This window comes from Kryptolebias marmoratus, linkage group LG9, assembly GCF_001649575.2.
Source record: "Kryptolebias marmoratus isolate JLee-2015 linkage group LG9, ASM164957v2, whole genome shotgun sequence".
Lineage (NCBI taxonomy): Eukaryota > Metazoa > Chordata > Actinopteri > Cyprinodontiformes > Rivulidae > Kryptolebias > Kryptolebias marmoratus.
Genome location: NC_051438.1, coordinates 12,496,683 through 12,508,728, shown reverse-complemented (window position 1 = coordinate 12,508,728; position 12,046 = coordinate 12,496,683). Strand labels below are relative to the sequence as shown.

The 12,046-nt window shown below is 43.9% G+C and overlaps 1 protein-coding gene across 1 annotated transcript; it reads right to left on the bottom strand.

Moving 5' to 3' along the window:
- Nucleotides 1-4,884: 4,884 nt before the first annotated feature.
- On the bottom strand, nt 4,885-11,824 carry LOC108242044 (melanin-concentrating hormone receptor 2). Its single transcript, XM_017426623.3, has 2 exons — nt 11,123-11,824; nt 4,885-8,072 (listed from the first exon to the last, which is right to left on the bottom strand). The coding sequence occupies exons 1-2, from the start codon at nt 11,518-11,520 to the stop codon at nt 7,433-7,435; spliced, it is 1,038 nt and encodes a 345-aa protein (XP_017282112.1). The 5' UTR covers nt 11,521-11,824; the 3' UTR covers nt 4,885-7,432.
- Between the last annotated feature and the right edge of the window lie 222 nt (nt 11,825-12,046).

Genomic DNA, 12,046 nt, shown 5'->3' with positions numbered 1-12,046 from the left:
GCACATTATTTTGTTGCCAACATTAAATCCACCAAAGCCTGCTTTGTATCCACCCTGACTGCTGCTATAAAATCATGATTTAAGCTACTGGAGCACACTTTAGAATTTAAGCTAGGCAGAACTGGACCAATTTTTTTATAAATTATTTTTATTATTCTGCATAGTTTTTAGATCTGGACATTTGGGGCTGTGGTCTTAGATGTTTCCTGTCATAGTAGATTTCCCGTGCAGATCCCAAACCTGATCAAACCCGTGTCCTAGCAAAATATTTCATGAACCAGTGATGAATTTTAAGGAAACTCATAAAGTAATCACTGGATGTGCATCTACCACTGAATGACTTTTGGAGTCAACCCAATTCAAGATGGCTGCCACGGCTAATCAACCCTGTTAAACACAAAAAATTGCTGTAACTCTGGCAGCTGTATAGAAAACGAGCAAAAAACTGGTGTGTAGCTGAGAGATCTCATCACTACCTTCCCTGCTTTTATTTTAGTCTATGTGAGTTTATTAGGAGTCATTTTAAAGCCCCGTGTTACTGAAGCTTGTAGCAAGGGATGTTTTTCTGTCAGACTCTGTCAACTCTAACCCCAAAGGACTTTAAAAATGACTGACTGCTTCATCCCTTTTTTTCTCTCTTGTAATGTTCAGCAACAACAAAGAGAAAAGAAAAAATAACAGTCTGATGTACATCTTTTAGGATTTCATCATCACAGTTCTTCTAATGTTCACACCTGAGACACGAGAGTGAAATACCATCGCTCTCTTTGCCAACCCTCGAATGAGGTAGCAAAGAAAGAAGCAGTGAAGTGAAGAAACGAGGAGAAAATCGTGTGATTTATGTGTTTGCCCTTGCTATGAAAGGACTGCTGTTTGGTGGATTGAATCAAAGCGGGAATGTATTTTTAAAGAGCAGGTGCGGCTTGTAGACTCAACTCTTGTATATTTAATACTTGTGTGTGAGGATAAGCTGTAAGTGCTCATACGTGAAGAGTTAAAATGTTTAAATCGTTAGGGCAAACGAGGAAGAAACCTTTTCAAATTCAGTTTTAGTAAAATCAATTTCAAATTTCAAATGCATATGTCTTTTAGGAATGTGTAAAACTCTTCATGGTATTTACTTGGGGTGTACAGTCACAGTGCAAATACTTGTACTGAACCTTCATGGTACAAATGTCTTGGACAAATATAAAAACCAGAGTACAAATACATTATTCACCAGAGATTACCGTTCTCGTTCTGAGGAGTGCACTCGTATTTTTGTTTGTTTTCTAACTGCTGTTACAGACAAGGAGAGGTGAAAGCTATGTAAAGTAGGCACTACGGCCCCCTTCACACAGGAAGCAGTATGCTTTGTGTGCACCGCTGAGGGAAAGTTCATCAGCTGGTTGCTGGGAAAACAGAAAAATAGGTCTCGGAAACAGGTAGTTTTTGGAACCACACATCTGTCAGGCTGTCAGAGAAAACCCTTATTACATTTACTGAGGAGGAGGAGGAGAAAAACAACAAACAGCGGTCTATGTTCATAAAAAGGAAAACCCAAATTAGGGCCGTAGAGTAAACAGCTCACAGAGAGCACTTAGTTTGTGGCGTTACTTACAATTTTTTTGGACTATTTTCTTAAAATAGGGGTACCTTTCAGTTTTGGAGTAGGTCAGACTTTTGGTTGACTTTCGGTGAACTGCAGGCCGCAGTTCACCGTTTAGCTCAAATGAAATAAGTAGGACATTACGCAGTCTTTGTTTTATTTTGTAGTGAAGTCACCAACCGATAAATCCCTTCTTTCCGCCCATGAGCTACCTGAGAGCCGTGGTTTGTTTATCTGTCGTTGTATGTTTAAAAAAAAAATATTGGCATTTCTTTCTGTTTTTCTTGGTCTACCAAACTAAACCAAACTGACTTAGACGTACACACGTAATATTTATAGTATTTATTCATGTTTCTGTGAATGGACCCGTCCCCTCCGCAGCTGCTATCGTGCCCGTGTCCTGATTTAATGTAGAAATTTCTGGAAAGCTGTGCATAATTTTGAGTTAACGCTCAAATTTGGCCATTTATTGTTAATTACGTTGAGCTGTTCTGTCAGGCCGGTGTCCCCTCCCCCCCTCCCCCCTTTCACCATCCCCGTCCTTTAGTTTAATTAAGTTTGACAGCTCGTTGTGCGCTGGCAGAAGTTGAAGGAAAAGCTTGACATTTTGAGAAGTGCTCTCTAGAAAGTTTGATGACACTGAAGCCATCAGAGCTCGGCTACAGACAGAAAACAAGGACACTTTATGTCGTTTTATAATAAATTACCTAATCATGTGAATTGTCTAAAAAGTTGTTTTTTTTTTCTCTCTCCCCCCCTTCAGTTTAAGCCAAGCAAGCTGAATGAAAGTTCTAGTCCTTTAGATTTAGCTTCCTCCTTTAATTTAGCTTGTTATTTCCTCAGAGTTTTATTACCGCAGAGAAAATAGAATCACGTTTCCTGCGACGGGAAGATGTTTCAAAAAATATTCCATTTAAAAGCTACCGAGTGATTTCGATCAACAAACCTTGAATCTGATTTCACCCACAATCTATAACAGGGTAGAGCTAAATCATAAATTTGTTAGGATTGCTTTGAAGGGGGGCGAGGAGGGGGGTATTTTTGGTTTTGTAAAACCCTCCGCAGCATCAATCTGTGGTTGTTTACACAAGAACTGCACCGAAAACAAGGTTGAATTCCCACCCGAGGTCACCTGAGGGGATTGTTTGCGTGGCTGAGAGCGAACCGAAGCTCTCAAGGCTCTCCGACTTGCTCCGAAGAGCAAACCTCGAACAAACTTCCACAAGGCTATGACACGACGGCGCTGCTCGTGTTAAGTTGGTCTCATTAAACGGCTTCACTCGCTGTCCTCCGCAGCCTGCTGCCTGATTCTGCTCGGTGTGGTGGAGACGTCTGAAATATTACCACTGATCGGGAGAACTAACAGAACTAATGAAAGTGGAAGCAGCCGATGGGCAACAGGGAGCCAAAGAAAATGCAAATTCACATTTCTGCATCAGTGTTTATTGGAAAACAATAAAGTTATTTAACTTTCCTATTATTGACCTTATCCTTTACTTCAACTAAGGCACTTTTGTGTTGTGGAAAATTTGAAGTGTTCTCCCTGTGTTACAAAAAATACCGCCCGGCTTTAATCTTCATGAATAACCTGACTACCACTGCGGATCTACTGGTACGTTGCTACTTTTTACTGTTTCGTTGCATTAAAATGGGAATATTGCATAAAAACATGACAGGTAAAGCCCGTCTATCATTAGACACTCAACCTGCTCTGGTAACTGATTTTATCATTTCTTGGGTTAAAAACGTTTGATGTGTGAAGACGTGTCTGACTCCAGAACAGGACTGGTTACCACATTAAACAAAGACCAGATATTAACGCTTTTAATTCATATCACCAAAGCAAAGTGTCATATATCCAGTAAAATTCACAGAATTTGAGACACCAGCTTTTAATTCCTCATCCTCAAAGCAACACTGGATTGTTGTTTTAATGAAGTATTTATTGGCGGGCACAGCTGAAGAACATCTTCTGGGACGGTTAGTTGAGTCTATTGGACAATGAGGTCTGATCAGAGGTTATCTGGTGTTTGGGTTTTAAATCAGATCCTGGTCTTTTGGGCAGGACCCCACTGGCACAACACACTTGGTAACACTTTTGTTGCCCATCTTTCTCATAACTACCTGTTTATGTGTCATGAACCACTGGATGGATGTGAAAGAAACTCCAGAAAGTAACCGCTGGATGTACGTCTACAACTGATTAACTGTGGGAGTCAACCCGATTCGTGGTGGCCGGCGTCACTCTTAGCGAACCCAAAACTGGCTACAGCTCTGTCACTTTTACAGACACTGAGCTAAAATCTGGCGTGGTAGTAGCCAGAAGCCACCCTTTGTTTGCCGAAACACAATTCAAGGCAGAAAAATGAGAACAGTGGCACAAATACAAGATAAAACTCACAAACCAGGAAATGAACCCAAGGACTTCGAGACGAACCAATTTAAAGGACGGAAGAAAAAGGACAACTCAATCTGTCTCGGTTTGATTTTTTTAAAGCAGTCTTTGTCCTTCATTTGTCTGCGTGAAGGGGAATTATCTGCGTTAAGGCCAGGTCAAATCGTGAAAGCCACTTGAACACTTACCTGCTTGGATTATAATGGGGATTGATGAGAGGAAGGAAAAAGGATTGTTCTAATTTTACCTCTTCCAAATGTTATAGAACAGCACAGATCGCGGAGGTGACCTTCATCACGGTACAACACATTTAATGTCTGAGTGTGACCATTTCTCAGATTTAACATATGAGCGTTAACATCCTGGACGCAAAAGAAATGGTCTTATATTTTAGTTTGGTTATGAGGGAAGGAACTAGAAAATCACTACTAAGCTTCACTTTAGACTAACACAACAAGTAAACGCTACACTTTCATTAAGAGATAAAGATTATCCAAGTGATTATATAGTGATTGAGGAATTATTAAATTTTAAGCAGGTGAATTAAAACTGGATACCAGCTGAGTTGTTCTTAATGATGATTCAAATGAAATTCAACTTTATTGCCAATTTAAGGATAATTTTATTAGTCAGTAGGATGTAGGAACCAAAAAATGGATCATTAAATTCGTTCCCTAAAAACATTTTATTTGAAACCAAATAGTACCCAATTAAGTTTACTAAGAGTTGTTTACTTTAAATTTTTTATAAGATTGTTTGAGATTCTTTTAAACTGTCTGAAAGACAAGAAATAAAGAAAAAAAAATAAATCAATTTCTCTCTTTGATTTTCTCACATTTTATTATGCAAGTGACTTGGCAACATCTTTCAAACTAAAGTCTTTGAAATTTCACTGTTTGTCCTTCTTTTTATACATATATATAAAAATGTCACAAAAACATCAAAAATCTGAGAGGTATGAATTTTTTTTTTTTTTTTACAAAGAATGACAGAAAAAAAAACAAAGTGAGACACAACACCTGCTTTACAGACACACGTTCTCTGTGTACACGCTCATCAACCTGAAAGGTATGAAAAGTTAAAGATGAAAACCGTTTTGGGAGCAGTTCAGCTCGATTTAACTTGACAGCCTGAGCGTAAGTCGTCCGTACCGGGATGAGACGTCGGGTCCAGAGCTGTCCCTGAGAGTTTGATGCTCTGTGCTCCAAAGATTGGGTCAAAAACGAACAGACTGAGTTGCAGCCGTCGCGACTCCTCCTTCATGAACCATATTTCTCCTCAAATGCAACATTTTTATGCCAACACCGAGGGAGCCTCGCCTAAACTAACCTAAACTCAGTCCACCGAACGAAGACGCTACAGAATCTGGAGTTTCTGCAGCAGAAACATCCTTTGCACATGCGGAGTAAGTCAACAGACATCGGCTTTTTCTCTGATGATTTAAGGCTCCAGCATGCTCCATAAGAAGTCAAGAAGTCGGTCATTTTCTCAAACATCTTTCATCGTCCACGAGACACTCAGATCAGAGTTCCCGGGAAGCTCCTCCCTCCTCCTACAGCGTTAAAACAAGTTTCTTCCTGCCGGCTTCTCAGCTCCCCTGTCTGTACAGAGTTTTGCTTCCCTTACAGACGTGTTTATTAAACCGACTGAGACAGTCTGAGACACCGTTTGGCATTTGTCTCTGCTGTCTTTTTAAGCTCACAGGTTTCCAGGTTTTGCTGGATCAGTTGTAAAGACGGCTGTATTTTCTAACAGCTGCTTCTCAGCGGAGCAGCAGAAGCTAAATGACTCCATTAAATCTCACTGGCTTTAACACATGAACAACTTCTGACCAATCACACACCTGGTGCAAACCCCCGTCAGAAACAGTTTCAGCCAGGGCCTTGTGCCAAGAAGCGGCAGTCGAAGCCGCTACGAGAACAAAATGACGCAACCTTCGTCACGCAACCACGTAAACGAGAGCCGACTTCCTGACTTCTCGTGGAGTACGGAAAGGCCTTCACTAACATTCAGTTCTTTTGCTTTTTTTGTAATTGCTGTGATGTTTTATGGAATCTTTTAATGATGTTTCAGAACTTCCTTGTCTTCTTTGCGCAATAAATTACAATTGTATGGTGGAAAGGAGGTAAGAAACATGAATATGACCCTAAAATAAACTGCAACTTATCTTTGAAAATTTTGTGCTATTTGGGAAATACTGAAAACCAGACGACTGACTGCTGCTTAATAAGGCCAATTATTACAATTTTAAATAAACCAACCCTGATTGTGTGCTGATTAACATGTTGGTCCACATTACATTGTGTTAATCAACCAGCGCTTCCTGCAAGGTGCCTTTCAGGGCATGGGGGCTTTTTTTAAGCTCAACACCAGCAGACCTCAAACCATGTTGACTTGAATATTATTCTGAAAGGACGATGTCTCATCTAGCAGATAATATAATAAGGCTTTATTTTGTTTTTAAACCTGAGTGCTCTTTGCTATTCTTCCTGTTGACCATCACACGCCCTGCTGTAACTCAGACACTGTTGTATCTTTTCATAATCCAGTAGTGTGAAGATAAACTACATAAATGATACACTTACGAGCCGAAAACGAATAAAAAAAGGTTCTACGTGTCTGCCATCAGCTGGCCTCATTTCCAAGGTTTGGCACTGGTCAGTAAACAAAACAAAACAACAACAACAAAAAAAAATACAATATTGATTGACATCTACTTAGAAACATTCATAGCTGCTATTGGACCAGAACAGAAGTGCTCGTATCTGTTTTGTGTCAGTAAACGATCCAATATTCGTACCACTGGTTACAAATCACAAACCCATAAATGGAGTTCAGTATTACATTACTTACAGCAGAGCCTATTTGTTCAGACAGAAGACGCCACAGTCAGGACTGGGGGGGGGGGGTGGAACAAACCCCGCCGTCAAACCACAGCTGAAACTGCGCAGGAGAATGGATTCCGTCGTGCGCTGGACACGTTAAAAGGGTGGTTCAGATCGTTTGAAGTGGGCGTCTGGCCTACCTGTTGGAGATGGCTCTTTGAACGACCTCAGTTTGGAGGGGGGAGGAGAAAAGAAGATTAGTTCTGACCATCGGCAAGAATAAAGGTGGACTCCATTAAGTCCCATTGTCCAAAATTGAAACCAAATCGTCTGATTAAAACCTGTTTCTTTAACCTGAGGTTGTTCAAAGAGATATCTGCAGCAGGTAAGATATTAATTGTTCCCAACCTTTCAATGGACCAATATGACGCTCTATCAGCGCTGTTCATAGAACCGCATTAACTGTCCTTTTTTTTTTTTCTTTTTCTTTTTCATCAGAGCTAAGTTTTGCGTCTCCTGCTTCCGGTTCGCTTTTGCCTCCCCTACACAAACAAGCTGAAGAGACGGTGCTCTCACAGGCAACACCGTTCAGGCAGTATGTACACGCCGCCGTCCTCGCCCCCGTCAGATGACCGTGATGCGGCAGTTGGGGTCGTTGGCGGTGCTGGAGCCATCCGTTTTGACCACTGTCACCTTGGACGAGTGCTGCGAGACGCCCGGCACGTTCCGCCGGCACAGGCGCTCGCGGTAATTCTGCGCGAAGATGAGCAGCATGAGCGGGTTGATACAGCTGTGGGAGTAGCTGAGGCAGATGCTGATGTTGTAGGCGTAGACGAAGGCGATGGTGGGCCTGTTGTTGCTCAGGTTGATCACCTGGATGACGTGGTAGGGCGACCAGCAGATGAGGAAGAGCGCGATGACCATCAGGACCATCTTGGTGGCCCTCTTGGCCCACACGGACTGCTTCCGTTTCACCCGGCGGATGGAGCTGAAGACGTGGTAGAGGGTGAGCGAGTAGAAGGTGCTGATGATGATGAGGGGGATGATGAAGCCCAGGATGGACTGGTAGAGGGTGTACCAGTACATGTCCTCGGGCCCGTCGAGGAACATCATGCACACCTGCAGGTGCTGCCGGCGAACCACCTTGGCGTACATCATGACGGGGACGGTGAGGAGGACGCTGCCCAGCCACACCAGCAGGTTGATGAGGATGGTCCACTGCACGGTCCTCCGCTCCGAGCTCGGGTGCACGATGGCTATGTACCTGGGAAGAAAACACGGATCTTTTTAAAGCTTCATACTAACCGAAACACAAACAATAACAGCAACTTTGGTCAGGTGTGTTAGCGTTTATTCCCCCCCTCCCCTGAGAGGTCATCTTCATCTCTGATAAGTTTAGGAAAAAAAACAAAATCCAGACAAATAAAATAACAAACCTGCGTGTGCTCATAAATTAGCATGATTTAAACAGAAAACAGGTTCACGTTTTCATTCTAACAGGGCCTTTAGGTGTTCTTTGATATAAAACAAACACTGTCGTTTAGTTTCAGCTAAGTAGGATTAATACCTGGTGAACAGCTCTTTGAATGGCCTCAGTTTGGAGAACGGGGGGTTAAATTTGGACCAAACTGATAAACTGATGAGCTAATGGCTAGTCCAGGTGCCAAGCCCAAAGTAGATTGATATAAAAACCCTTCCCGCTGCCATAGTTTTCACCAGAAATAATTTTATTATAATTTTTTTGTCTGTTTGTTTTCAGCAGAACTAAAATATTCCTGCTGAAAGTTCCCCAGTTTGCACCGCAAGTGCTACAGCTAGCTGCTGCTACTGCATTTGCTTGCAAATACTCATACATTTCTATCTAAATATCCGTGTCATGCAAAACTGACGGCAATTGCTGCAAATTCTTTGACATTGGTGCCGTTAGCTCGCCAGCCGGATCAGATTTAAGCTCCGTTTGTCCAAAGTGACGTCGTTCGAAGAGCTGTCTACAACAGGTAAGATATTTATTATTCATAACCATTTCCATAGACGCCTAATTAGCCCTTTAAATGCACCCGGTATGCATCTCTTCGGTGAGATCTAACAGGACAACAATATGTGCAGTTTTCCCAGGACATTCAGCCAAAATGTCTCCTTTTTTGTTTTGTTCTTTTGCATTCACCTGCTGAAGAGGCAAATAAAAGTTCCTCCGACTTCTGACTATCAGTGAGCTGTACACCAGGTAATATTTACCTGTAAGTCTGAGTCTTAATGTCGACGATCGATTCCTCTGTAGTTTCCGAAACAGCGGCTACAAATCTCAGCCGAATATCTTTAGATTGCGCCCCCCCTGAGCGTTCCTTTAAGCTGTTAAAAAAAACACCCCGCAGCGTGAGGATTCGATGTGCAGCCGTTCTCTTCAGGAAAACGCTCGTTCCGCCTGGAGACGGAAATGTCTTCATATCCACAAAAACCTCCATGAAAAGATATATTTCACAGCACTCAGAGGTGTTTTTTTTTGTTTTTTTTTTAAAGTAGCTGTTCTTTAACACAGCAGTGTCTTTGTGAGCAGAACACAGAAGGAAACTGAACCGTTGGATTGGAGCAGACCTGCTTTAAAAGAAATCAGAAAAAGTAGAGACTTTCACAAGTTTAATTTCATACAATTAACTGGTGGAGAAGAAGCTTTAAAATGTGACTTCATTGTGTGCTTGTCAACACAGATGAAAAAGCTTTTTGACTTTGCAAGGCCTGTGGCGAACTGAGAGCTTGATAAATGAGACTTTTTGGTTCTATTTCGATGACGAACGCCACTTTATTCCACTTTATTCCGCTCCCTAACAACCCTTTTTTTTCCGTTTCTGTTCTTCCCCATTAACGGCGGACACTCTCTCTGCTTTCATGCTGCTCATTTCTCTCCCCTCCTGTATCAAACTAACTGCACATTTTGACGTGGTTTCGTCTCAAAGGCCCGTCTGATCCGGGCTTGAGAAGAATGAAGCGATTCCGACAGACGGAGGAGGTGGGTTGACTCTAATCGGAGCGTTACCTCGCTGAGCCAAATGAAAGTTAAAAACGCCACCGCAGTGAACAAAACGCAGCCTGCGGGGACCCAACAAGCAGCCGAGCTCATCGCGGCGACGCTAGCTGACCTCTGTGACCCTTCGTCTGGGATGACGTGCGGAAACTGAACAGCCTCGGGAGCGAACACCTGCTTCAGACGGTCGGTCGTCTGAAGCGGAAATGCTCATCAGTTCAAACATTTCCTTCTCCTTTAATGTGTTCCGGTCATAAACATGTCACCCAGATCATTACTGTGGGGAACACCATGTCATACAGATGATAAAGACGAGTCTGTTCCTTTGATTTTTATGTATTTTTTTTCCTTTAAAGAGGTGATAAATTACATCCAGTGTCGATTACAGGTTTAAACCTTAATAAAAGTGTCATCGGTTGAGCACTGAAGCAGCCTCGCTCATGTTCTGTGGGGTTTCCTTAACCGTTTATTTATATTTTTTGGGCCACTTTTCATGGCCCCGCAACTTTAAACTAAAATACATGAATGTTCTACATCCCAGCGTGCAGCCGGAATGGGACTGGTGTCCTCTGACTTTAGGTAGCTTGACTCAGACAATTCGTGAAAGACAGCGAGAACTTTCCTCCCCCATGGAAACAATGGGACTCCTCGGAGCTCTGGAGCTCACAGTGAGGACCATCGATCGACGTTCAGACGAGCCTTCACCTGACCGGACTAGTACGGTTTTGTGACTTCCCACAGTCGATGTCGCGCGCCAACTTTCGAATCCTTCTAAAACTTTGAAGCCATGCAGACTAAGCATCAAAACGTGGGCGTCTCTCACTCTTCTTTTCAGGAATCCCCTCAGAGTGCACACCGAGGCCTCCGCGGGCCTCGGGTTTATTTCAGCCCCAAAATTCCCCTTTTAAGTGTTGAAGTGAAGGGCTCTTTTTGGAGGGGTGGGGAACAGCGGCAGGAACATGCGGCTGTCAGAGTCTTCTGCCGCTCGGGCTTCTAGAATGCAAGAAGGTCCATCGGCGCGGCGGCAGTTTGTTCGAGGCTTACTTTTTAATCGGTTTCTGTCCGTTTCAACTTTGCAGCCAGGGAGTGACAGGCAGGGTTGTGTGGTTGCCATGGCGACTCTGATAGGCCACTGGCAGCAGCTTTCTTTTTGCTCAGAATCTGAAGCTGATGATGGAGGGGGAGTTTGGGGCACCAAGAAATGTGGACGTTTTTTTTGTGGAGGGGGGGGTTAAGGTTTTTTGAAAGCCCTGACCTGAGCCCTGACACCCCCACCCCCCACCCACCCCACTCACCTGTCGATGCACAGCACCGTGACGATGCCCACCGTGGTGAACTGGTTGCTGACGTCCACCACCACCACCGCCTTGCACATGAAGTTGCCGAACACCCACTGGCGGTCCCGTACCAGCTGGTGGATGTTGAAGGGCATCACCAGCAGGAAGAGCATGTCGGCTATGGCCAGGTTCAGCACGTAGATGTCCGACACCATCTTCTTCTTGCACGCCGCCACCGCGTAGATGACGAGCGCGTTGGCGAGGACGCCGACCGAGCAGAGGATGCCGTAGACGGAGGGCAGGATGTGCATGAAGGTGGTGATGTCCACGGGGCTGGTCGGCGGGCGCGCGGGCGGCCGACAGGACGGCTCCGTGAGGTTAGAGGTCGCGTTGCAGAACACGTCCGAGGCGTTCATCCTTCGGCTCTTCCCGGCAGGAGCGCGCTCTTGGATGAAAGGAGCGGGGGAGATCCTTGGATGGAAGCGCGCACCGGTGCGCACCGCAGCAGCGCAGCTCCAAACTTTGCGCCCCTCTTCCTCCCTCTCGTCCTCGATCAGCTCGGACCAGACGTGCCTCCTCCTCCTCACAGATTATGGATTAGGATTAGATTAGGAGGTCAGGAGGAGAAGCTGGAAGTCTTTTTTCCAGGAGGAGCAACAGTGTCCCCTCTGAGCAGGACCGTCTGAGGGAAGTGGGATGTTTAGTGTGCGCAGCTGCTGAGGGCTTTTATCGGCCACACTTGTTCCCTCCCTCCAAACTGATGAGGTTTTATTTATTTATTTATTTTATTTTTGTGGATTATGTAACCAAAGCAAATTCAATGAAGGCTCTTTAAGTTCCTAAACGCGAGTGGAAAGTAAACAAACGTTTGGCAGCATTCTCCCAGTTAGATCCAGATTTAAGTGAGCGGGGACTGAAACATCTTCCTTTTTTTTTTTTTTT